Source organism: Megalops cyprinoides, chromosome 5, assembly GCF_013368585.1.
Source record: "Megalops cyprinoides isolate fMegCyp1 chromosome 5, fMegCyp1.pri, whole genome shotgun sequence".
NCBI lineage: Eukaryota > Metazoa > Chordata > Actinopteri > Elopiformes > Megalopidae > Megalops > Megalops cyprinoides.
In genome coordinates, this window is record NC_050587.1 from 26,303,318 (window position 1) to 26,328,557 (window position 25,240).

At 41.9% G+C, this 25,240-nt stretch overlaps 1 protein-coding gene across 1 annotated transcript; it reads right to left on the bottom strand.

Annotated features, from left to right (window-relative positions):
* Positions 1–1,038: 1,038 nt before the first annotated feature.
* On the bottom strand, positions 1,039–24,603 carry LOC118777707 (reticulon-4 receptor-like). Its single transcript, XM_036528818.1, has 2 exons — positions 24,543–24,603; positions 1,039–2,399 (listed from the first exon to the last, which is right to left on the bottom strand). The coding sequence occupies exons 1-2, from the start codon at positions 24,562–24,564 to the stop codon at positions 1,039–1,041; spliced, it is 1,383 nt and encodes a 460-aa protein (XP_036384711.1). The 5' UTR covers positions 24,565–24,603.
* Positions 24,604–25,240: the final 637 nt, after the last annotated feature.

Sequence of the window (25,240 nt, forward strand, 5' to 3'; positions counted from 1 at the left end):
TAGTTATTGTGCTCATTTGTTTTATACTCTTAAACCCTATGCACGCATTCATATAAGAACTGTACAGACATTTCAGAATGTCTGTTTTTCTTGCATACAGTCTGTTTTTCCCAACGAGTAGATCGGGGGTAGTATCATCTCTCTGCTGTCTTGTTTAGATCTCTGTAGGGATTCAGAGGGAGAAATATTTTCTCATGTTTTCTCAAGAGAGCAGGGAATGAAGATTACATTTTTTAGCCAAAGCAATTAAGCTTTGACTCAAATTTGTATGATCAAAGACCATATACCAAACTGAAGGGAATGAATTTTTTACAATATGCAAACATTTATGTATTTATTTATTATAATACTTAAACTCATAATTCGCCTTAAAAGGAAATAATAATTATTCTGGGAGATTAAAAAAAGAATAGTTTATTTTTAATATATTTATACTTGTTCACAAATAAAATAAAAGGCATATCTATAATATACAGCGATTTGAGTGAATCGATAAATGGCATTCTTCAGTGAACGCTACCTGTAACCACATAGTGATGACAAAATGTAAGAATAAACACCTCTACTGTAACAGTTAAAAAAACATCATTAACAAAAAGTTGCATGAAACAAATTCATCACTTTCTGATAAAAAAGAAAACCCAAAAGTAATTCAACAGGGAAAAATACCATCACATCTTTGGGTTTGTCCACAAATAAACCCAAAACATTCTTGGTTCGATCAGCAAAAGAGGATTCTGCCCTGTTGTCATGGTTACTCTCTATTCAGCACAGGCTTAGAAATAGGTAGAGATGGTCTACCTCCAGTTCTGTTGCAGTAGCATATAAAAACCATTGATTTGGGCACAAATCCATCATATATACATTGTATTTGATGTATTCAGTAAAGGCATCCAGATTTGTTAAATTTTTAACATTTTTATTTGTTTTTCTCTTTTTTTTAATTTCTCTCTGAAATGTCGTGGAGGTTCCAGCAGGTGGCAGTAGCCACAGCAGCATTAACCTGACAGCACCCTCACCTCTCTCAGTCTCATGTCCCTAACAGAAGCCTAAAGCCAACAAGACCACGGGGATAAAGTGCAAGTCCAGCGCTCGAGTCACAGATCCGTGGCCTTTGAGACAGGGTCCTTCTGAGCATGCCTTCCTGTTCCCTGAGGGGTTGCTGGAAGGCTCCAGCTCTCCCGAGAGGCCAGGTGGCTCCATGCTGTTGGAAAGGGTGGAGAGTGCTCCAGAGGGGCTGTCGTTCAGTCTGTGCTTCCTGTGGGTGCCATTCTGCGCCCGCTCTGTCTCCACAGCCTTGGTTTTGGAGATGTTCTCCTTAGCCTTGGGCGGGTGCTGGGTGATCTGCCGGCTGTTCGGCAGGCCCTTGCTGGAGACGATGGAGGATTTGTCCATGTCCTGCAGGCAGCATCTCGGGACAGGCGCCCTCAGGGGGGGCTCTCCGGGCCGCGCCCTGCCGTAGCCCTCATCCTCAGGGAGGCGCCAGCTGTCGTAACAGCCCTCCAGCTCCTCAAGCTTTAATCTCTTTAGGTCCTTCACTCCCAGGGAGGCAGGAACGTGGCACTCCAGCGCGGAGCTGGACCCTTTGAAGTGGCGAAACCATTCCCAGAGAGTCCGAGCTCGGCAGTCGCAGACCCACTGGTTCCCATTGAGGCGCAGGTACTGCAAGGACACCAGCGGAGCCATGGTCTCCCCACTCAGCTCGGTCAGGTTGTTGTGGAACAGGAAGAGGGTGGTCAGCTTCCCTAGGTCATGGAAAGCCCTCCTCTGGACGAAGGTGACCAGGTTCTGGTGCAGCAGCAGCCGGTCGAGGCCAGTCAGACCCCGCAGCATGTGGTCAGTCACGATCTTGATCCGGTTGTTGTGGAGGAATAGGTGTGTAAGGTTGGCCTGGTCCAGGAAGGTGTCGTCATGCAGGGTCAGCAGGTGATTGTCCTGGAGGTAGAGATACTGCAGGGAGTGCAGGCCTCGGAACACGCCCACGGGTAGCTCCGAGAGCCCACATCTGTGCAGGTGCAGTGTGTGTAGGCGAGACAGCCCGCGGAAAGCTGTGGGGCTGATGACGCGAAGGTCACTGTTTTCCCCGATGTCCAGTTCCTCTAGTTTGTCCAGGCCAAAGAAGGCACCGGCCTCGATGTGGCTGATGTTGTTGGAGTACAGCCAGAGCACGGTGAGGTTGCGGCAGGAGCTGAAGCTGGTGGACCTCACTGCTGTCAGTCTGTTGCTCTGCAGGAAGATCCGCTGGCTGTGGACCGGGATCTCTGCAGGGATGGAGAGCAGGCCTTGCTGCTGACATGCTACCGAGGGGCGGGGCTCACTGTAGCACACGCACATCGCCGGGCAACCGTCCCCCCTGGGCACTGACTGCAACCACAGCACCAGGAGGAGGAGCCTGCCCCCTGTAACAGAGAGGGAGAGGGTCAGTGAAGTAACACAGAGACACAGAGAGAGAGAGAGGTAGACAGAAACAGAAGAGAAAGGAGAGTTACTGCAAGAACAGAAAGAGGTTAAATGTATCTGTAATCTTATCCACCCATGACTGACTGGAAACAAAATGCAAAATTGAGCAGCACCTCTGAGTATGTTTGGTCTGCAAACATAATTACATTTGTTGTAAAAGCCTTATTGTGTTATATGAATTTACTCCTCCTTTTAGTTTCAAAGGTTTGACCTGGGTACTGGCTAAGGAAGTTATTTTATTCTTGCAGAGATTTTCTCCTGTGGAAACTGGAGTTGAAAAAAGCCTGTGCTTTGTCTAATTCGTTCAGAGAAAGATGGGGTTTGTGAGCCAAAAAGGACTGGTTATGTGGCTGGGCATTTTACTTTGCAAGTATAATGAAACTGCAAAATCGGGGTGTAGTTTCTGCTGAGTGGGGAGAAAGTGCAATGGCACAGGATTAACTAATTCCACTTTCTCTGATCTTTTAAGAAAGACCTTAACTTCTGCTTTCTGTGAAAATATGCAGATATGGCAACCCAACAGAGAGCATTAAAAGCGTCTCCCACATCCTGACACAGACAGAGGGGTTATTGCTCAAAAGCATCTCTTAGGCATTAAATTATCATGCTGCACTGACTAATTCACTTACAGATTAAGGAGGCTTTTCACACAAAAATGTTTCTTTCTACAGTGCAGTATGGGGATTATGCACAAGTGGAGGCAGAGGTAGCAGGCCTGCCCTATTTATTAAAGACTGATGTTTGTCCACCTAATTTGGGCATTCAGGCTTTTGGAGGAACGGAGAGGGCTGGTACTAATTCTCTGGGGAGCAAGGCTGGCAAGGCAGCATGCTGAGCATTCAGAGAACAGGGGCACCCCCAAGGGTTGATGGGAACATATGTGCCAGTTAATGTGTAACCACAGCACCAATAACACTCCTGAAATAACCCCTCAAGTCCACAAAGAAAGCACTGTTCCTGTATCTAACCTGCATCCTTGTAACTCTACAGGAGTGTTATTGTATCTAACCTGGATCCTTGTAATGCTACAGGACTGTACCTGTAGCTCTATAACTCTGCAGGTCCATACCTGTAGCTTTGCAATTCTAAAGGACTGTTCCTATAACTCATCATCCTCATCCTCCTCCTCCAACTCTATACACCATCTTTAAGTTTGAAAGTAAAAACCCTGCCTCCCTTTGGATAATCCAGGGGATTAAACCACATTTTAGCCTTTCTCTCTTTTGTACAAAATGTGAGTTTTAACAAAAATAGAACATGTGAGCTCTATGAATGAGCTTGAAAAGAATCATGTAAAGGAACAGTTTATGAAGGAGCTTTGGTGCCTCCGCACAAGAAGCTATGAAGGAGGGACTGGTTCATGACATATCATCAATCACTTTAGAGAGAGCTTGTTCTGGAGCAGTGATTCATGATGCGTCTTCCACAGTCAGTGTACCATCCGTGCAAACAAACTGTCACTAAAATCTCCTTTCTGGTGTGGGAATGAGATGTGAGGAGCCATACATATACATTGCATTTGCCTATTTCAGTGTATTTTATTGAATATATTCTATATATATAGCCTGTCTTTCATCTTGTCATTGTGGCCTCAGTGAACAAAAACTTCAGACCACATTATAGTCTGTTGTCTAATTTGCATATATACTTGCCAATTTCCATGCATCACATCTAAATTTTATCATAACACTTTCTAATATTTTTATTAAATTACTAGTCAAAACAAATTTATGCTCTTTCTCTAAAATATTCGCTGGAATTGGAATTGGAGCACCAATCGTGTGGTTTGGTCCTCACTGATTTGAGTTGGAATTCGTGAAACTCATGTAATTGTATTTGCCACCGCTAATAAATAGTTTCATAACTATTTATTACTGTATGCACATGGAAACCAGCAATTTTACTACTGTGCCAAAAGGCTGCAGTGGTTTCACCTTTTTAGGAGTTACTGATACAAAAGACGAAGGAATTTTATATCTACATTGTCTAGGGAAAGTGCAATGATCATGGCAACAGAAATTCTCTACCCCACTTGTATTATTGTCCATAAGCAGACTCTTATCCAGAGTGACTTACAATTTTATTCATTTATAAATGAGCTATTGTGAGTTAAGCACTGTGCTCAAGGGTGCATCAGCAGTGCCCCAGTGACGAATAAACCCAGTGACCTTTTGCTTCTGAGCCCTATGTCCTATCACTACCCCACACTCCTGTCCACTGTGGTAACAACAGTGCCCTCCAGAAGCAATGGTCTTTCTTGTTCACTGTATCTTAACTGAGACCATCCCAGCTGAAATAAACAGATTTAAATAATATATAACAGGTTTACTTTTCAGAAGAGGATTGCTTTTATGCCTAAAACAGGTCCATCAATGCCACCTAAACTAATATACTGACAAAAAAATTCTCATGGGGCGAATTCTGTTTATTGCTTTTATAGCAATGTTTGATCTCAAAATTATTACCAGAGTAACTGTGGCAAAGTAGTTAATGCTAATCGTGACAAAACTGGAAATTAGTGATAGCACAATGGTACCAATTGTCAATGAGCAGAGTTGTGTGCTGAGAATGAATGTCTGGCACTCAGGGGGCTGCTTCATCGTGCGATGATTCATCATGTTTGAGATGCATTATAAAACAAATCCCGAAGGTTTCCACTGTTGTTCTCCCCCAAAAAATTAATTCTAAACTGTGCGAAACATACATTAATACTGATTTGTTTTTAGCCTAAATCTAATGATGCGCAATTCTGTTCACTTAGAAATGAGCCAGTTTAAAATGTGTGCGTATTATACACGGGAGTGTTTGCAGGGAGTTGAGAGGGTCTATCTGGCATCTGTCCCTACTGTGACACTGTGATCCTCAGAACCAGGACAGCAACAGAAGGTGCATGGTGTCACACCCTATAATACTGGTGTACAAACAGACAGTAACAGGACTAACTCCTGAAATTCTAGTTCAGGAAAAATTGCTGCATTTGTACCAGACACAGCGAAGAATTTTTATTTATCCTCTGGTAGTACTGGTAGGCACACAATCCTTAATTATTCTTGGCTCATCCTCTAAACTGCATTTACACCTCCAATCCATGGGGTGTTGCTCAAGTAAATTTTCCCCATCCATAATTAATTTACAAAGAATTACCCCATTTCATTCCATTGCATCATTTGTGTGTACAATTATCACCTCATTTAAAATATTTGTTGAAGTCTCTACAGAAAAGGAATTAGGAATGAAGTTTTTGTTTATCTTACCTATTAGTGCTTGTGAGAGAAAACCTGGACACATTGTGTGCAAGATGTAACTCTGGTGTACTACCTAGCTGGTCCACTCTACACACACTGCCCCCCTGTGTGTAAATACTGTGAGTTTGTGATTTTACTCAATCTCTACTCATAGTGTTCCCCTGCCTATTAGCACTGTGAGTTTCCCCTGCCTATTAGCACTGTGAGTTTGAACATGTTACCTCAAGCCCTTGCTGATCATATACATAAGGACAATGTCGGTTAAGAGGTCTGTTGTTTGCTCAAATATGCTCAGAATGTCAGTGCTTGTACTCTTTTATAGATGTTGTTCATTCATTGCAACCCTGATGAAGTCATCATAGCTCAGCAATGACATGTGACAATTTGGGCTGTACTACTGGACCAATGAAACAGAAAAGCTGTGTGCTTGCCAACACTCAGCTTAAAGATGGAATTGTGCTGGAACAGAAGTGGAGCTGCATGTATTATTAGGTTGAATTAAGCATTATTTCATTATTATTTTCACACACACATATACACACAAATATACATATTTCATGGCAAGAGCATTAAGAAGATTACCCATACTATAATCCAATACACGTGAATGAAACACAAATTATTTGTGTCTTGATAAAATACACTACACAAATATGAAACACAATACACATGAAGCAAATTGTTTTCTGCACCTGGTCAATTGTTTCTCGACTACGGTGACTGCATTTTGCTGGCAGGTATTTAGACTGGTATTTAGCTCTGAGAAGACTGTCCCCATGAGTCTGTCTCTGTTAATCACACGTCTAAGGTGGACTTGGAGGGGCCTGGTCAAATTCAGACCACATTCAGAATCAAGCTTGCAATCAAGCTAAGAATCAATCTTAGAAACAAGCTCAGAATCATGCCAGGAAACCAGTTGGAATCACACTCATAAACATGCTTGGAAACACTGATTCACATTACGAATCACACTTGGCAAGAGGATGAGAAACACACTCACTCAGAATGATAGAGACCTGAATCCTGGAACTGAGCAAGAGTCTGCTCAATCCTCTCACAGATGAAAACCCCAAATAACATTGTCGCCTAGCCGAGGAGTTCTTCACTTACCGCGTGGCTTTTGAGGGGATTAATGTGTGGCTAAGTACAGGATGCAAATGGGGATTAATGCATAGCTCTACAGGGGATCAATGTGCGGCTAAATACACAATGCAAACGGAGATTTACGCAGGACCCCAGATGGGATTAATGCATGGCTCCTCAGGGGATTAATGTGTGGCTCCTATTGGGATTAATGCGTGGCTAAGAACACAATGCAAACAGGGATTATTGCATGACTCCTATTGGGATTAATGTGTGGCTCCTATTGGGATTAATGCGTGGCTAAGAACACAATGCAAACAGGGATTATTGCATGACTCCTATTGGGATTAATGCATGACTCCTATTGGGATTAATGCAGGGCTAAACGCACAATGCAAACAGACATTAATGCGGGGCTCCTGTGTTGATTAATGTGGGGCACCTGTGGGGATTAGTGTGTGCGGTTTCTGTGGGGACTAACGTGTGGCTGGGCACACATCATAAATGAAGCATAGATTTGCACCACCGGTCACACCTGTGCTGTACCTCCAGAATACTTTAGTCTCCCATACCTGTGCAATATCTTCTTCAGTCTCATTTACTCACACAGTATCTGCTTCAGTCTCTTGTACCCATGCTGATAAGCCTCTTATTGATCTGTTCTCTTTTCATTTAATGGGCATGTCCTGGACTTCAGCCTGCTCCAACTCCTCTTAATCTGTTTCTTATCTGAGTGTGTATAATGCCAGGAGCATCCGGTGTGACATCAGTGTGTGTATCTCTGGCTCTGCAGAAAGAAGTGTTTAACAAGTGTAATCCAGGGTGTGGATCAGATAAGAGTGGAGCTGGAGGAGCAAGCAGCAGTGCGGGGCTCTCTCTCACAGCCACAGCTCATCTCAATGGCAGAACCACAGGATGATGAGAACAGGGTGATAATCAGTCAACAGTGATCGAGAACCAGATCTCTTAGCCTCTCACTCTTGTCTCTCTTTCTCCTTCTTTCTTTCATTATGTAACTGTGATGAGGCACAGAGAACACAAATGTTGTGCCAAGAAGCTGACAGATGACAGGATGTAGTACAATACCCCATCCTGCCTGACGGGCTGAAGCTAAGTGTACTTGTAAGGTAGACCTACTCAGAAAACTAGGTTGCTTCAGGAAGTGGTGCTGGTGGGCCAGTAAGGGGCAGTCTTCCCTCTAGACCAAGTAAATCCAATGCCCCAGTGCAGTGCATTTTCCTGTTCTGGCCTTAAATGACTGGTTCACTATGGTCATTAAAGATCCCATAGCGCTTATAACAAAGAGTAGGCGTTTTAACCTCAGTGTCCTTGTCAAAGAGTAGAGGCATTAACCCTGACTGTCCTTGTCAAATTCCCACTTTGGCCACCTCACCATCCCCTCTGCAGCTGGCAACACAATCCCCTGCATTTGTACCTGCCTTGTTTTCTTACAGTATTTCAGTAAAAGAGAACAGTTTCAGATGACCTCCCCCTTAAATATAGGCTAATAAATAAAGTGGTAATATAAACACACATTCTTCATTTTTTTCCTCTGAAGATTTCAGTGATCACAGGCTGGTGTTTGCAATCCACAGCCTCTGAGTCCTGACTTATCAGGACCACGTTTTGTGAACGTTTTTTCCCCTCACAGGTTTCATCATTCATTGTACAATCCCCTCTCTCTGTTTTCATGCTAGACCCGTTGAAGGTATTGATCTTGCTTTCATAAATCAATACTTCCCTGCAGTATTTTCAGCGCCTGAAGTTGTTCAGATGTTCTTGTTATTATTGGTGTCTTTGTTGTTGTTTCACATGCTAAATCAGTCACATTGAAGAGAAGATACAGGCACCAGCTGTGTCACCTAAACCAGAGGTAAGCGGACTGAGGCTCTAGTGTAATTTGATTTTAGTGCTACTGACCACAAATCCTTGGATTTCTGTTCAAACCACCAAGTCATCTTAAGGGGAGGTCCTGTTAAAAAATATATATTTTGTGCTGTGCTGCAACAAAGTGTCCTTTGCTCACAAGTAGGGCTGGGCGATTAATCGAAATTTTATTTTCAATTATTATTTTGGCTTCCCACGATTATGAAAACAAGATCATCGAGATAAAATGATTATTGTGCGGCATTAGTTATTTCAAATGTATACATATTAAATATTATTTATTTTATTTATCTATTTTTTTTACTTTTTATTTTTAAATTTGTTTTTCAGTTGAATTATATTTAACCCTTTTGCGCATATGGTCACACCGGTGTGATTAGCCGTTTAGCACGTATGCTAAAACTGGTGCGATTTGGACACTAGATTGGAAAAATTCTAGCTAATTTTAGCTTTGAGGGAACAGCGATTTAATGTTAAAAAATATAGCAAATGCTAACTGAAAACTATGGAAGCTTAATAACGCTAATGAAAACATAACAAACCATGTAATGTAACATACACACTACAGAGCATAAAAATAAGTTACATGTGAAAGGGTTAAAAAATCCACTGTTAAAAAGACAAGTTTTTTTTTAAAGTTCAATAAATGCATGATGTTTGCAAAGTCAATGAGTAATCGTGTTAAATAATCGTGATTTCAATATTGACCAAAATAATCGTGACTATGATTTTTGCCATAATCGAGCAGCCCTGCTCACAAGTCCAGGTGACAGTCTGGCACCAAGTCATCTAACAGGAAACAAGAAACTGTCAGTTTCACACCCTTGCTGCATTTCAGGCCACAACGCTGTCTTTGATATGCACATGATGTTCGCAGCATTAACAGCTGGAAACTTAACTTCCACTCCCCAATATCATCTGTGAGGCACTTTCTTGATTACTACAGAATGAATGCAGACTGTTACAGCTTTCTTACCCTGTGTACCGAATCGTCTCCATCATTTTGTACTTCAAAGATATTCTTACAGCGTGCTGCAGGGTGGGGTATGAGCTGATTTCCAGGACAGCTCCCCTGGTGGAGCACCCCATAGGGGTGTGCCACACATATTCCCCTCCTTAGACATGCACTGTTATGGGAGGAACAGGCCAAGTGTCTGCAGCTCTGGCAATCTGGGCCCATGCGGACAGTCTGAGACCCTGTTCCTGGGCAGACCCCAAGGAATGTGGCCTGCAGGGCTTGGATAAGGTGCCCCCAATGTTGTCCCATTGACCGTGACTTTATTACATATAATTCATATAGCTATAGTGTTTATGATTTGGGTCTTAGCACATAAACACCCCATCAGTGTTTATCAGAAAGATACTTATGCAGAGAGAGTGGAGACATAGATACTTTACTTTGAAATGTTGACTTCTCTCCTCCTGGTCCCCTGGTCCCCTGGAACTCTGTACTCCTGGTAGTACACTGCTAGAATTCTGCAGTCATGGTGCTCTATACCCCTGGAGGTCTGTCAGTCAGTACGTTGTTTTGCATGGTCATTCCTCCACTTCAGGTTTGACCAATCAGCATTCAGTGCAGTCTACCAATCCTCCACATCACATCTGACCTCCAATCAGGATTCAGTACAGTCCACCAATCATCCACTTTACCTTTGACCTATAATCAGCATTCAGTACAGTTCGTCATTCCTCCACTTAACCTTTGGATCAGTTCACGTAATAGGAAACCAAATTCATGTCTATTTGATAGGACTGCAAGGCATCAGATGTCACTGAGGCCTAAAGCTGTCAAGAGGTACAATTATTGTTCTCAATTTATGCTGATCATGTGACTATTTATACAGTGACCAGAGATCAGCAGTTCACACTCACACACTGGAGACAAACACTAGTATGCTTTCACACACAAGAGACAATATCCACCAGAATGTGCTGGCACACCAAAACAGAGGTCTTGGTCTATATTCATCAAGCATTTCAGAATAGGAAATAGGTCATAATTGCTCCAAAATTCCAAGAGTGATGTTAATGTGGTTCTAATCACTGATTACCACTCTAATTGAAATAATTCAACTTTTGTTTCTTTGCAACGGGGAAAGTTTTTAATCTGTAAACAATTTTGTACTGACAAGATGTTACCTACTATACTCGATGATCAGGGTTAAACCATACATGAAAAATTTATGTTGCATTTCAGTGTTTATAGCCATGTGTTGCAGTGTATGAAACCCATAAATGACTTAGACATTGTTTCACATATTAAATTATGTCATCTATATGGTTTATAGGATTATGTGTACTGTTGTGGTGATGAGAATGGGGCATATGGAAAAGGCAAATCTCCCTGAAAAAATCCAGCAACAGTCCCAAAAGAGCCAGCCACATTATAATAGTTTTCACAATTCTGAAAAATATCTGCAAGCGCCGGACTTGTGTTGGCATATGTGGAATTTCTAGCCTATCCTCAGGAGAAATTGGGAATTAAGTCTTAACTGTAATGAAAAAAAACACAAAACAAAAATGATATAGCGTTGATGTTAGTATTGTGATTATGAACAAAAACTATTTCAAATAATTATATTTGTTGCTTTGAAGTTGATTTAAAATGAAACCATCCATGCTAATTTGTTGGCATTAATTAACATTTATAAGTGCTTGATCATGTCCACCACAGTGTTATGACAACACTGCTGCTTTTTAACAATTGCATTCATTTGGATTTTTTTTAACATATGGGATGAACTGTGAAAAATATCATTGCCACCATTCATTTGTGGCATGTATCATAAAAATCAACTGAAAGCTCCTCACAGGAAATAGTCTTAGTCCCAGCTGGGAGTTCATTGCATTAAGGTCATTTAGCAGATGCTTGTATCCAGAGCAACTTATATAGATGAAAATTATATCCATTTATATAGTTGGATCTTTACTGAGGTAATAGTGGTTTGACTATCTTGCCCAAGGTACCAGCCCCTGCTCTTTAGCACTATGTCACACCACTGCCATAGTAGGAGTCGGAGTACGAAGCTTAATAAATAACTCCCATTGCCTGCTCTGAGGTAGGACTTTCTGTATTCCTAAAAGTGCTTTTAGCAGGACTTAGGAATAATTCTCAGACACTTGATAAATACAGGCCCTGGGCCTCCGTGATTTCAAGGGGACCTAAATCAAGCACAAACATTATCGGAACAGACAGGTGCAGTTAAGGCATAGCAGGGGTCTACAAATAATGTCAGTGTGCAAATATTATTTCTAGATCTGGCACATGTAGTACCTTCTCTTTGTTAACAGGATAAAACTCTTTCTCTCACACATGGTAATGTTTTCCCATCAGTGTGAACCTTATCTTCTCTTTTCATATGAAAACCTGATTTTTCAGTATTACAAAAATAACAAGTTCTGCTTTCAGATTGCAATTTGCAGAAATGGTGAATGTGTGAAAAAGCAAAGGAATTATTAATAAGAACTCATACTGGATGTGTGATAACCTTTACATGTCACAAATAACTCATTACAAAGCTTGTGGTGGAGGGCTGGCAGATAAACCTTGAGGCGACCTCTTGTTGTCAGCGAGGCACAGCTGAAGAAAACAGGCCTTTAAAACAAACCTTGTAAGTGCAATCCCAACTGTAGGTGGGGCACTGCTGTTGCATTGCATCAATATCCAGCTGTGTAAAATGTGTAGCACATAACAGAAGTTAAACATAGTGATAATTATTTCAGTGATTAAAGCATGCATCTAAACTCTCAAACTCACAAGTAAACTGTAGACAACCTCTCAAGTAACTTTAGGAAGCTGGTAACATTTCATTTTGCATTTGTCCTTTATATCAATCACATGCATTTTTGGCAAAAACAAAACATGCACACTTTACTAAGATATGGCATGTTTTCTGTTGTCCCTAAATCCGAGAGTTGACATGTGCTTGTATATGTGTGTTTTTGTTCTGTGTTGCGTGCTTGTGTGAGTTTTTGTGTGCGTCTGCTTGTGTGTGTGTGTATATGTGAATTATTATGCTAATTAATCTCTGATCCAGACGGGGCAAAGACCGGCATCTTCTGCTAAACTGAGATGATCCTCTCTCTTCGGAGCATTGCTTTAGTGTTCTAGTCTATGGCAGGCTCTGCACTGAGCCCTACCAGCTTCAATCCCACACCTCTCATTCAGCTCAACAGCAGATTTGTATTCTTATGTGTGTCCCTTGTCCTGGGTGTTATATTAAAACCAGAAGCCCCTGGAGGCTGAGGTATCTCTAGCTACTAGCAAACAAATTCAAGTGCCCCCTACAGACTCCACAGTGTCATGCCTTCTAAAAAGCAATTGCACAATGCATCTGGTAAAACATGTGATAAACAGCTGCTAGCTGTAGAATCAGGGACTGGGGCTTTGTGAGCCCTCCTTGTCACCCTGTGTCTAAATATGCTGGTCTGGACCTTGTGACCCACAGAATTCTAAAGTGTTGCAAAGTTTGAGGTAATCCTTCAGGACATTAAATGCCCAGGGGGAACAGTGGTCGGTAGCAGAAAATTGGATTGAAACAGCTGTGAAATGCTTTTGACCATCGCCGTCTCCCGTTTCCTGTCCCGCAAAGCTCCCTGCCTTTCTCAACTGGAGATTTCAGTTTAAGAAGGCGCTGAAAACAACGCTGACAAAATCTCCTGATACTTTAAACCCATTATCTGAGCAATTGTCCTTCGCTTGGCAGAACAGCTTGGTTGCCTGACTGCAGCTCAAATTGAGAATGCAGGAGAGAGAGGGGGAGAAAAGGCTTTGGACGTATCAGTTACTAAACCTGATATTTGAACCAGACACAATGTGTTCCATTAGCTGGAGAGTTTCTGAGCTTTGCTGATTTTGCTGACTCCCTGGGCTTGTCTGATGCCAGTGACCAGTCTGTTGAAGGGCTGCTGAAGCTGTGACCAACATGCAGGTCATCTCCAGCTTTCTCTAATGTGGTCACTGGGCACAGATCGGCTCATGCAGAAACATAAAGGATGCGTTTTTGCCCTTTCCAGTTTAAATAGTCTGTTATGTAATACCACTATGGAGCAATTTCAGACCACTCTCCTGTTGCCAAGACATAGTTTAGGGCAGTAAAAATCCACTGCGACATGAGGAGTTCCAATTAGATGTGTCCCTGCATCAACTCTCCAAAAAGGGACACATCTAATGAACATCCACCTGAAATCTCCTTATACTTCCCTGATACTGTTTGCTGTACTAAGTGTGGTCTATGTACTTTCAGCCAAGAAATAGGCTGAAAGTACACAGACCACATTAAAGAAATTTAAGTGTGTCTAACACAGCTTGTGTGGACAGGGTGAGGCTAGACACACATGTGCTAGCAGAGTGGGGTTAGATGCATGCATGGACACAAGGATGGGGTCCCTCTGAGCCTGGGTAACATGGGTGCTTGACAATGTGGAGCAGGAGGGTTTGAGAAGAAGAGAGGATATTAGGCATGTTCAGCCCCCCTCCATGTCTTACACTGACTGTCAGCGCTATCCTTGACTCAGCAGTGCTTATTTTACAGCATGAATTATTACATTAATCACAGCATGTATTAATACATAAAGCACAGTATGCATTTGCACACAGAATCCCAATGCAGCACCCTGCACTGCCATCAGAGGGAGCTGCATCAGCAATGACCAGTCACCCATTGACTTCCCCATACCCCCTTCAGCATTCAAAATCCATCATTCAGAAACATTTGTCATTTTGGCTAATGACAGAGTGGCTGGGGATTTCTCTTCTGCACTGAGCCCACACTCCAAGCCTTCAGCTTTATGGTACTCTTACTTTTTGTCTTTTGAATCAATCTCCAATCAGCCTCAATTCCCACCCCTGACAGCTGCTACTTGTATTATTTGCTGTTAATTTTACGTGTAGTATCATGATGTGTTTAGGATCCTGTGATCTAGCGACTAATGTATGGTACTATACCTGGCTTCCCTCATCTAGTCAGGTTGCACAAGTTAACTTGTGGCAGGACTTGAATAGTGTTATGCTCATACTCACTGGTCTGAGAGTGTTGTTACCCTGGTCTGACACTGTTGCTCATTCAACTTGAATGGATACACTTCTGTTCTTTTGTGCTGGAAGTCGCTCTGGATAAGAGTGTGCTAAATGAATGTAATGTAATATAATGTAATGGGGCAACATCCTGTGCTGCTTTAGACCTCTCTTTCTCTCTCTCTCTCTCTCTCTCTTTCTCTCTCTCTCTCTCTCTCCCCATTTCCTTCTCTTCCTGTCTTCTAGTCTCCACCTGGATATTTCCTGATAATGGGTTAAGTACTTTGCCGAAGAGAGCAACAGCAGTTCCTAACCAAGGAATCACACCAGCAGTCCTTGGGTTGCAAGCCTTGCTCCCAACCACTATGCCACACACAAATCCATCTCCTTCATCCCATGAATTTGGAACAGAGTGTTTGTAGTCATGTCTGACCAGGAGCTGAGCAAACAATCAACATTTGTCTGGCTGCATGAATTGATGGGCAGCATGAAATAAGACTACAGTAGTAAAGTGGTAGAATCAGACAGGAGCTTGTAGCCAGATGCAGATTTAACAGGGGATATGCAGCACAACGCAGTCCAGGAGGAAAACCTTTACGGAACTACAGAGACTTCTGAAGAGGGAAGGAGAAAGGATGCTGAAGGAGAAATGAATATTAATATAAATATTCTATAAAGTCTCTCCTGCTGAATTTCTCCTTCAGAGAGAGTTTTACACAACTGCCTCTGAAGTGCTTCCACCCCACCCTCCTGAGCGAGCTCTCTCTACCAGAGAAATGAAATCTCACATTCCTTTTGAGTCTCTCAGCAATGCTGCAGTATTTTTAGGAGGATTTCATAACTAGAGAAAACAAAGTATAAGGCTTTATTTATTAATATTTTGTCATAGCTGTCTGGTTGTGTTTGTCTCAGAGTTATGGTCAAAAAAAAAGACCAGAAAAAAACAGAGCTGCAAATTCTGCTTTAATGAAAAAGGCAAAACACTACAGCTATGAAATATGGATAGAGGTGCCGTGAGAGAAAGTTGGCATGGAAGCCATAGATGAGAGATGGTTGGCACCGAAGCCACAGATTTCCTGTTTTGAAGAAGGGAAGGGAAAGGGCTAATGCTTTTATTCTGTTTTCCTCTTTTTTTTCTCAGATACCAAAGCTCTTCTCCAAAGTGTAACTCTACAGCCATCTGTCTGACCTGTAGGGGGCACTAGTCCAGTGCTTCTATAGTTTTTTTCCATTTCCCCTCCCTTTACCTGACAGCTTAATCGGATGTCACCTTCTGTGCCAACCCTCTAACAATACTGAGCATTCCAAAAATATTCAGCCCAACAGTACTCAGCTCTAAAGTAGTCAGACCTATAGTACTTGGGCCTGTGGTGTCAGGGTGGACTCTCTGAGCATGAGGCCACAGAACCGTCCCTCCATCTTACAGTCAGTATGTACAGTAGAATTCTCAGCACCAATGTCAGTAAGGTAGCACTTATAACACAGGTCAAATCCTGCATGGGGCAATGCCAGGGTACCCTTTAGAGATGTCATCCAAGGTCAACACAGCTATGCCTGACCTATGTGAATGTTTATCAATGTTAGTCAATGCTTCAAATGTAGGAGGTTTATTCTAATATAATATAGGACAGTATCCCATATCCCACAGTATCCACTGTCTCAGCCATTTTCTCTTTGGTTCTGTTTTTAAACTGGATTTCTCTCACTTTTTTCTCTAAAAATCATTTATAACTCTGTTATAGGTATAGAAAGATATAAGCTGAAAGCGATTTTTCCACTTAGTTGGGGATTCTTTGTCAAATAAAGCGGAACAAAACCCATTTTCCACCAGGCTTGAAATATTTTAATATTTATAAAAGCCATTACTGATCTGATGTCATGTGATATTTCTTTAAGTATCAGAATATCCTCTTTTGGGCATGTTTTGCATGAGTCACCAGTTTTTTTTTTCCAGAAAGAGGACTGCAATGCAGCCTCTCGCTACATTTATAACATGTAATGCAGGCCAGGTAATTGGGCCTGAACCACAAAAGAAGTGCCCACTGAGCGATCGATCCTGAAACGTGGACTCACTCACCGTCTGCCACTCTTTCTCATGCTCAATGCCAAAAGAACTGAAATTTTAATGGAACCACTGATGTAACATGCTAGCAACTCTTAATGCTTACCAGGTCCTGTCTCCTCAGAAGTACAAGAGAAACAGACAATCAGTATCAATTGTGGCATAGGGCCACATACCAGGCTTCTGTTATACCCCTATTGGACAAAGCATTAAATTAATCAGGTGATCCAGAGGTCTAGTCCAGTAGTTTTAGTTGGCTAAAACAGATGGCACCCACCCATTATGGCTGCTCCATTATAATCCTGACTATTCAACATTCAGATAACTGTTCTTTTGTTGCTATATCCTATCATTGGAGACCTGGTTTAAAATGGCTTTGGCTTCTCTGGATTTCACGCAGAGTGTAGGGTGTGGTCGTTTGTGTGGTAACAGAAAGCATAGAATTGGAAATGTTGTGTTGTGAAAGGTTGCTGGATTCCCAGGTCGATGAGTTAGCGTGACCATTTTTATGGGCATACTGCATCGTTCAGTGGTCTGTTCTGTGTTCTGTACACAGCTGAGCCCATGAAGATGTCCTACAGAGCGATAAAACAGAAACACAGCAGTGAGAAACCCATTCTGGCCATGGTAAACCTCAGGGGGACCCTTCCTGGGCTACATCATTCATAGTGTTTTCTGAAGAGGGCTTTGCGATTTTGTGACATCCATCTTGTGCTCATTACAAAACATTTTTTCCCCTGCAATGACCCACTGGTGAGAATGAGTTCCCTTCTTGATAGTCTAGTGTAGCCTTTCTCACTGGAATACTATAACCAGTCTTCCTAACAAGGTGCTCAGATCAGCAGTTGTGATGAGTAGATTCAGGCCCCTACAGTTCAGCACTAAGAGAGAAAGAGCCCCAGTCTTTTGTGTAACACTAAAAGCCTATATTACTGTCACATTCTCCTCACTGCCAAGTGTGCAATATCTGCTGTGCTCTAATGCTAAACAATCCCTGTGTGCGGTGCTGTAATTACAGGCTCTTAGCTAAAGCTTTGTGCTCTTATTAAGAGTTCATGGCCCCCTTGCGATGCGCAGGTCAACACGACACCACTGTCTGACTAACCTGCAGGAAGCTTATTAGCTCGCTCTCCCTGGTGTATTTCCTTAGTCATAAACGAGGTTTATTCTCTGCAAATGCTGGCTGGACTAATTGGCCTGTGAGGTGCCATTCATTATAGCAGTTTTATTTTTTAAAATAAACTCTGTATTTGAGGATCCTTTCAACCGTGATGGTTCCAGCTATCTCCTCTGTTTTAGTGGCATTTTACATCTTCAATATCTGGGGCTATTCCGCTTCTCAGCACAGCAGACGGGTGCGTTTAGCACTGGCAGATGCTGCTAACAGGTTTAGGAAAAGTTATAATTGCTTTAGCTGTTTTTTTTTTCAAACTTACATTAAACGGATGATGTGGATTAATTGAGCTAAACATGGGATTTATTTAACAGTGTAGAATGTGTCGGTGATATTAGTAATTTAATTGTCACTAACAGTGGAAAATTCTACTGATTGAATTTATTCCCATTTGCATTTCTATGTCCGTTAAGCCTTTTGCAACACGGGCAGTATCCGCGGTGCAGTCATTCTAAAGGCAACCGCAGAACTGTGTTAATGAGAATAATGAGCCCGCAGCAGAGAGCCCAGCAGGGATTACACAGAACACACAACACGGACACGACATTAAAGAACAGACATGATATGGACGTGACATGGCCACAACATGACAAGGACACAATGTGGAAAGGAGCTCAGACATGGACATGGCAAAGGACACGATAAGGAGGCGTCACAGACACAGCTATAATGCAGTATGAGGAGAACGCTGGGAAGATGAGATATAGAGTGGATGTGTGAGTAGCCACGCACCGCCTCTCTGCTGGTGGCTCTGTGTAATATCCATGACAGAGCATGACATTGTGCACTGTGAAGCAGGGACTTTTTTATGGTTTACTTTCCATCACAGCTATCAGGCTGAGAAATAACGAACACATTAGACAATAAGGACAATAAGGGTTTCAATAAGGACAAATCAGACTTGCCTTCACTTTCACATTCTGACACAAGGCTACACAATGAAACAGAAGCACATATTCCCAAGGCTATGAATAGAATGAGCCGTAATTGTCTCTATGAAAGCTTGCAAATAAATGGAGAGACAGAAAAGAATGAAAAATGTACTCAGATCAGAATGTAGCTGAACTGTTCTTTTTCAGCCAAACAGAACCAGTCTTTCATTAATTAACTAATTAATTAATTTAACAAGGCAAGTAAGTTAAAAACATATTATTATCATATTATGTTATTATATCTTTTGTATTTATTAGAACATAAACACCAAATGGACACCCAAGTATAAACAAATTCCATTTTTCAAATCAGTGCCTTTGTCCTTCTGGCCCATGACTGTCATGACAAAAAAATAAGTGTCTCATATCTAGTCATTAGTGATAGTCTAGTAATAATTGAAACATTTTACTTGAAAGTCAATAATGGTACTGTAAACATACTTAAGTAACAGATGAGCAAATTTCACACAAATTATGAATACAATATGCACGTATTAGGTGAAAAAATAAAAGTTTGAACTGTTCATATGAAAGAATATGTAATATCATAGAAAAGTGTGACTTTTTGTTTGCATATTCTGCTACCATATAGATTCTTCCCTACAGAGTGCATAAATTTTCAACATTATTCACAGCCTCACTGCAGCCCTTTTGCATAGGGTGGCATCCCTTTGAGCTGTAATTGCAAACTGTCACTTCTTGAGATCCACCACAGCACTTTCCACATCAGTGCAGTTTCACACAAAATTCACTCACACACTCCGTCCCCATCTCGGTGCTGGTTCACTTCATAAGCCATTGGAAATGGTTCTCATGCTTTATGCAATTTGGGTGAATTTGTGCTTGTGCTACAGTGACTTCATGAAGTTTCGTAAAATTAAATATGTCAGCCGTGGACACTTCATGCAGGAAAATCCATGAGGCAGCACTGTCCCTGCAAACTGCTCTAATGGAGGCATTTTCTGTACTGAGGCTGGTGATGCCCCAGCCACAGAGGAGCAAAAGACAGCAGATGAGAGATGCACAAAATGCACATAAGTAAGACATACAACCATGGAGACATACAACTTGCTATGACATTTAAAAGGTGAATCAAACCAGTGAGCATATTTATTTATACATTCAAGGATCTAGTAGGCCTGTAGTTAATATATCAATTTTAAGATCATCTGCGCCTGATATATCCATCTGACTCTTTCTATAAATGCCCCTTAAGTATGCTTTCTAAAAATGCTGTCATTACCCCATTAGAATCCTTCATAGTGAGCAATCACATAACCTAAGTTCTACAACTGTAATCCATTGATTCATGTTACAGCATGGATATTGATGTAATCCACTGATTCATGTTTCAGCATTGATATTGGTATAATATATTCATTTGTTACTGATGTTCATCTGAACCGTTCATTCATATTACAACATTGATGCTGGTGTAAACCATTGATTCATGTTACAAAAGTGATACAGGTGTTCTGCATCGGTAACATTGCTACAGTCCCTGTGCTGTGTTGCCAGTTTATTGCCTACATATTTCTCTTTGCACCGTCTAAACAGGATCAGTTTACAGAAACGATAAAAAGGCTAACAGGATTCTGGCTTTCATAAGAGATCATATGTACACACAAACTGTTTTTTTTCTCTCATTCTTTTCAGGAAACCGTTGACTGGCCTTGCAGCAAAATTCTCTGTTTGAAACTTCAATAAGCAGCATGGTGAATGGTCTCTGTATCTCTGTTCCTTCCACAGGAAAAGCAAAACACCTCATTCATAACTGAGCCTCCATGGACACATTTATTTGATCTTTGTATCAAAGCAACTTCTGTGCTCAGAACAAAGATGAATAACTTAAAGACCAGGTGCAGGAAACAAGATCCCCTCTCCAACACACACACACACACACACTCACATACATGAATACATACACAAATACACACACACACACACATACACAAATACACACATGTCAATACACACATACACATGCTCTAGTAAAAGACAGAATGAGCCCATTTTGTGCCAATTGCCAGTACTAAAGGAATTCATATGTCCAACCGTGATCCTAGAGCCACAAAATTATCGGCCAATGAAGACATAATCCATACAAGTAAAAAACAGCTTTTCCCATCACATACAAGGACATTAGTATTGCTGTGTTCATGACCAGAGTGTATAGCAACATACAAGCCCAGAGCCACAAAATGTTCAAGCTTCCTCTGGGAGTGGGGCTTCCTTTGGAGTCCTGTACCTCCACTATGGGGTCATACAATATACTTCACCTATGTATGAGTCATGCACCTCCACTATGTAGCCCTGCACCTTCCCTACGGAGTCATACACCTTCCTGCACCCGTGGAATCAAACACTGTGGCATTAAACACATTCTATAGAGTCATTCACATCCCAGTACCAATGGAGTCATACAACTTTCTGTGCCTATGGAGCCTTGAGACAAGGTTGCCCCAGGTGATCCCCAGGTGATCCTTTAACTGTAGCCAATCCCCTCTCTCCAAAAGATTTGAGCCAGATCCACAAAGACCACAGTCGGAGGTCACCACCTCAATATCCAAAACAAAGCATTACAGGTTAAAATGCTAACAAACCTGATTTAGATGTATTTAACAACACCTAAAAAATCCTGACTTTTACTGGCTGCCTGACCTCATACAAGACTGGGTTAGTCCTCATGTGCCTCACTCTCACTTCATCATACAGTCAAATAAAAGTCCTTAAGTCAATGGCTGGGTGAGCACATGTCCTGGACAGCAACAAGAAGAACCAATGGACTTTCATCCCAACAAGGACTTCAGTCGCTTTCTTAATTATACTGACTGATTCTGAACAGTACATGGATAACAAATGACGTTCAGTGCAGGATAGATCTATAGGGGACAGTGTTCAGAGCAGGATAAATATATAGGGGACGGTATTCAGAGCAGGGTCAATCTATAGAGGACAGTGTTCAGAGCAGGCTTGGTCTATAGACGAAAGTGTTCATAGTTTTATAGGGCAGTTGCATCCATCATCTGTGAATGAGACGTACATGTGATGGATGCGATGGTGAATAAGAGATGATAGATATGATGGTGAACAAGACACACACACACATACACACAAATGATAGATATGTTCTTAATCTTTCTTCTGTTTGCTTGAGGGAGCCAGAGCAAAAGCACCAGCTTGATGGTAATCCCTCCTTCTCTAAACCAGCCATCATATCAGGGAAGCTTCAATTAGACTCTCACTCTGAGGAAAGCACGCAACACCTCTGTCAGCAGGATTTTTATCCCACTGGGAGAGTGGGTGTGTGTTGAAGTCTCTCTTTCTCTCTCACGCTCCTTCTATCTCACTCCCTTTCTTTCTTTCTCTTTTCCTTTGCACATTAGAGATCATCAGATGTATTTTTAGAGCCGCCATTTGACTTAGCGTTAATTATTCAAGGCTGTGGGAACCACCTGCTGGAACAGGAAGGGTCTCGCCTGCCTCCCTGGGGCCCTGATGAATGATGCCTGTTTCACAGGGATGTGGACCTGCGTCAAATGCAAGTAGCATGAGCCCTGCGTGACATTTCCATGAGAACATGCATGGCGCTCTGAAAAATAGAGCATTTTGCCAGATGAAGTTTTAGGGGTGGGACAGGGACTGTACTCAGGGAGGTGAATTTGGGGTGTGGTGGGTGTGTTAGGCATGGGGATTATATTAGAGGTTGGGGTGGAGGTGGGGGTGGGGGTATATTAAGGGTGTGTCGTGGGGTACATTAAGCGGGGGAAAGGGGTTTAGGCATGTTTTGGGGGGTTGTATTAGGAGGGTGTGGATGTATCGGAGGGGTATATTAAGGGTATGGGTGAAGTATGGGGAGGGGAGTGTATGGGGGAGTGTATTATGGTGGCACTCTGAGCCAATGAAGTCCTGGGCCTGTTGGAATACATATGGATGGGTTTTCCCAGCATGACATTCTGCTGTTCTCATTTGAAAGAAAAACCTGACTCCAGCAGTACAGATTTCACACGGTGATCTGGCTTTGTGCTTGTGGCCCACAACATTATCTTTACAATGTGTTTACAATTTACCCCCATTAGTCTGTTACTGGAAGGTCCTCTATATGTGTTCATGTCACGTTAAGAGAAGAATAATCACAGACAATGTAGTCTGAATAATAAAAAATGTAATATTTTCGAGTTTATGTACTTAAAATGTATTTTACATATATGAATATTTTTATGTTTTTACATATATGAATACCATATCATCAATGCTGACCAGAAATAACTATCCTGATATAAACAACATCAAAAGCTTTGGAAAAAAGCAAATACTTTTAAATTAAAATACATTTTTTTTATTATTATTATCGCATCAGTAACAGTAGTAGCACTGGTACTGGTATAAGGATAGGATATGTTACTGTTGTAGTACTCAGCCCATACTTGCTATAGTGACAGTGGAAAACCTGGTACAGTATCCTTGACATAATGTTTTCAACCTCATTATCACGTCAACATATAAATCTCAGATGAAGAGTGCCTGTACACAAAACTGGTCTAAAACTGACATGAATGTGGGTACAAGGTTTTGACTGCTCAACCATATTTTAATGTCAAGCACTGCGCTTTGTTGCAATTGAATGGGCAGGTGTCCATGATTCCGCAACACTATCGATATCTCGGGGACCTCGCTATAACTGAATTGCAGGAGGAACCTATAGCTCGACATATTCAAGGTGCTTATATATTTAGCCTACTCGTGCAGGCAAAAGTTGTACAGTGAGGTTTATTTGACGTTATGTGAATTTTTGTTTAACGTTGGTGGAATAATTATATAACAGCCTCATGCCATCCGCGTACCTGCAACCGCACCTTGAGTTTCTACCCCTGAGCCCAGCCCTCTCAGAGTCCCCAAGGACAGTGCGCGGAATTCCGGTTCAACTTTATCATAAATGGGTCGCGATTCAGGTGCTACTCGAGGCACAAGAAGCAGATACTAAATACATTTTGACGCACCTGACAAGTCCAGAAGCCAAGGGAGTCCTGAGGAGCAAGTTACAGTATACAGCAAAAACAAAGCACACAAACAAAAACAAGCTCCTGCGAGAACAAGCTAATCTTATAGGTTATAACCCCCGAAACAAACAGACACCATCGTGCACCCACCATCCACACCAATAAGGAAGAACTTTCAGCATGATCACATATGATATTTCGATGATTATGAAATTACGCCCTGCACCAGAGTATTTATGTGTTATAAATAAAAATGTCTCGACTTGCGTTTACTGGCTATGACATAAACTCGACTCGGAGTCTATATCAAGTCAGCGTCTGCCTTCCGTGAATTCATTAAGACAAGTTTAGCAGCGTGCTTGTGAAATATTTAATCGTTATGGAGATATGTGTTGTGGAAACTCTGCCTACTTAATCAGCATGAATACACCAACAGAATAACTTACCGGATCGTCTATATTAAGTTCACACATTACGCGCCAGTCAGTGGGAAACCCTTTTGAAATAACTTACAAGGCTCGACCAAAATAAAAAAAACATTTGAATGTCCTTGGAATTTCAAAAGGCTTGCTTATTCATTCTAAACACATCAGGCTTGTACACAATGTATAAGGCTTGTACACCAGGTGATCTACAATGATCGCTCACACTGCATTTTAAATGAAACATTTAGCCTTACCTACCTTCGGCTGAAATTGTCTTCATTTTATTTAAATGAATTCCAACAGACGGGTGTCTGTTCACCACTCGTTCTCAGCTCGAGCAGCAAAGACGATTTTCAAAGAAAATTTCAAATCCAGGGTACCAATGATCACCGACACCTGGCCGGAGAGAACTTTACCCCGAGGTATTCGGAGAGGATGAGGCTGATTAACCCGCGCGTAGACATTTGGGAAGTGCGGAAAGTGAAAAAAACTGCGATCAACATCCACCAAGAGGATCCTTTCAGATAGCGAGAACTGTCCCCAACAGAGGAAAACACAAAAATACAAACTTAAAGAACATCAAGAACAATCCGAGGGCAAACGCAGTCTTGCAGAAAAACTGAGTGAGGACAAAACACCAAAGCGATCCACGGCTGCTGACGATCCAGCTGTGTCGTTGAAGAGCAGAGATGAATGCAACCTATAGAAGAGAAACGGGACTGACTGGCGCTCTGCACCTCAGCATCTGGATCCCGAGTCTCTGTGTGCGTGCGCGTGCACGAACGCGCGTGCGTGTTTGTTGAGGTGTGCTTATGAATAGGAAAAAAATATTTTATGGGCCTGGGGAAGTGGCTAGTAGTTTCTTAACAAAATGGTGTTTTTTAAGGTTCGATATGATCAACTTGGATCAGATCTGCATGCAGCGAGATGGATGTGTTCACGTGTTTCGGGTGGGT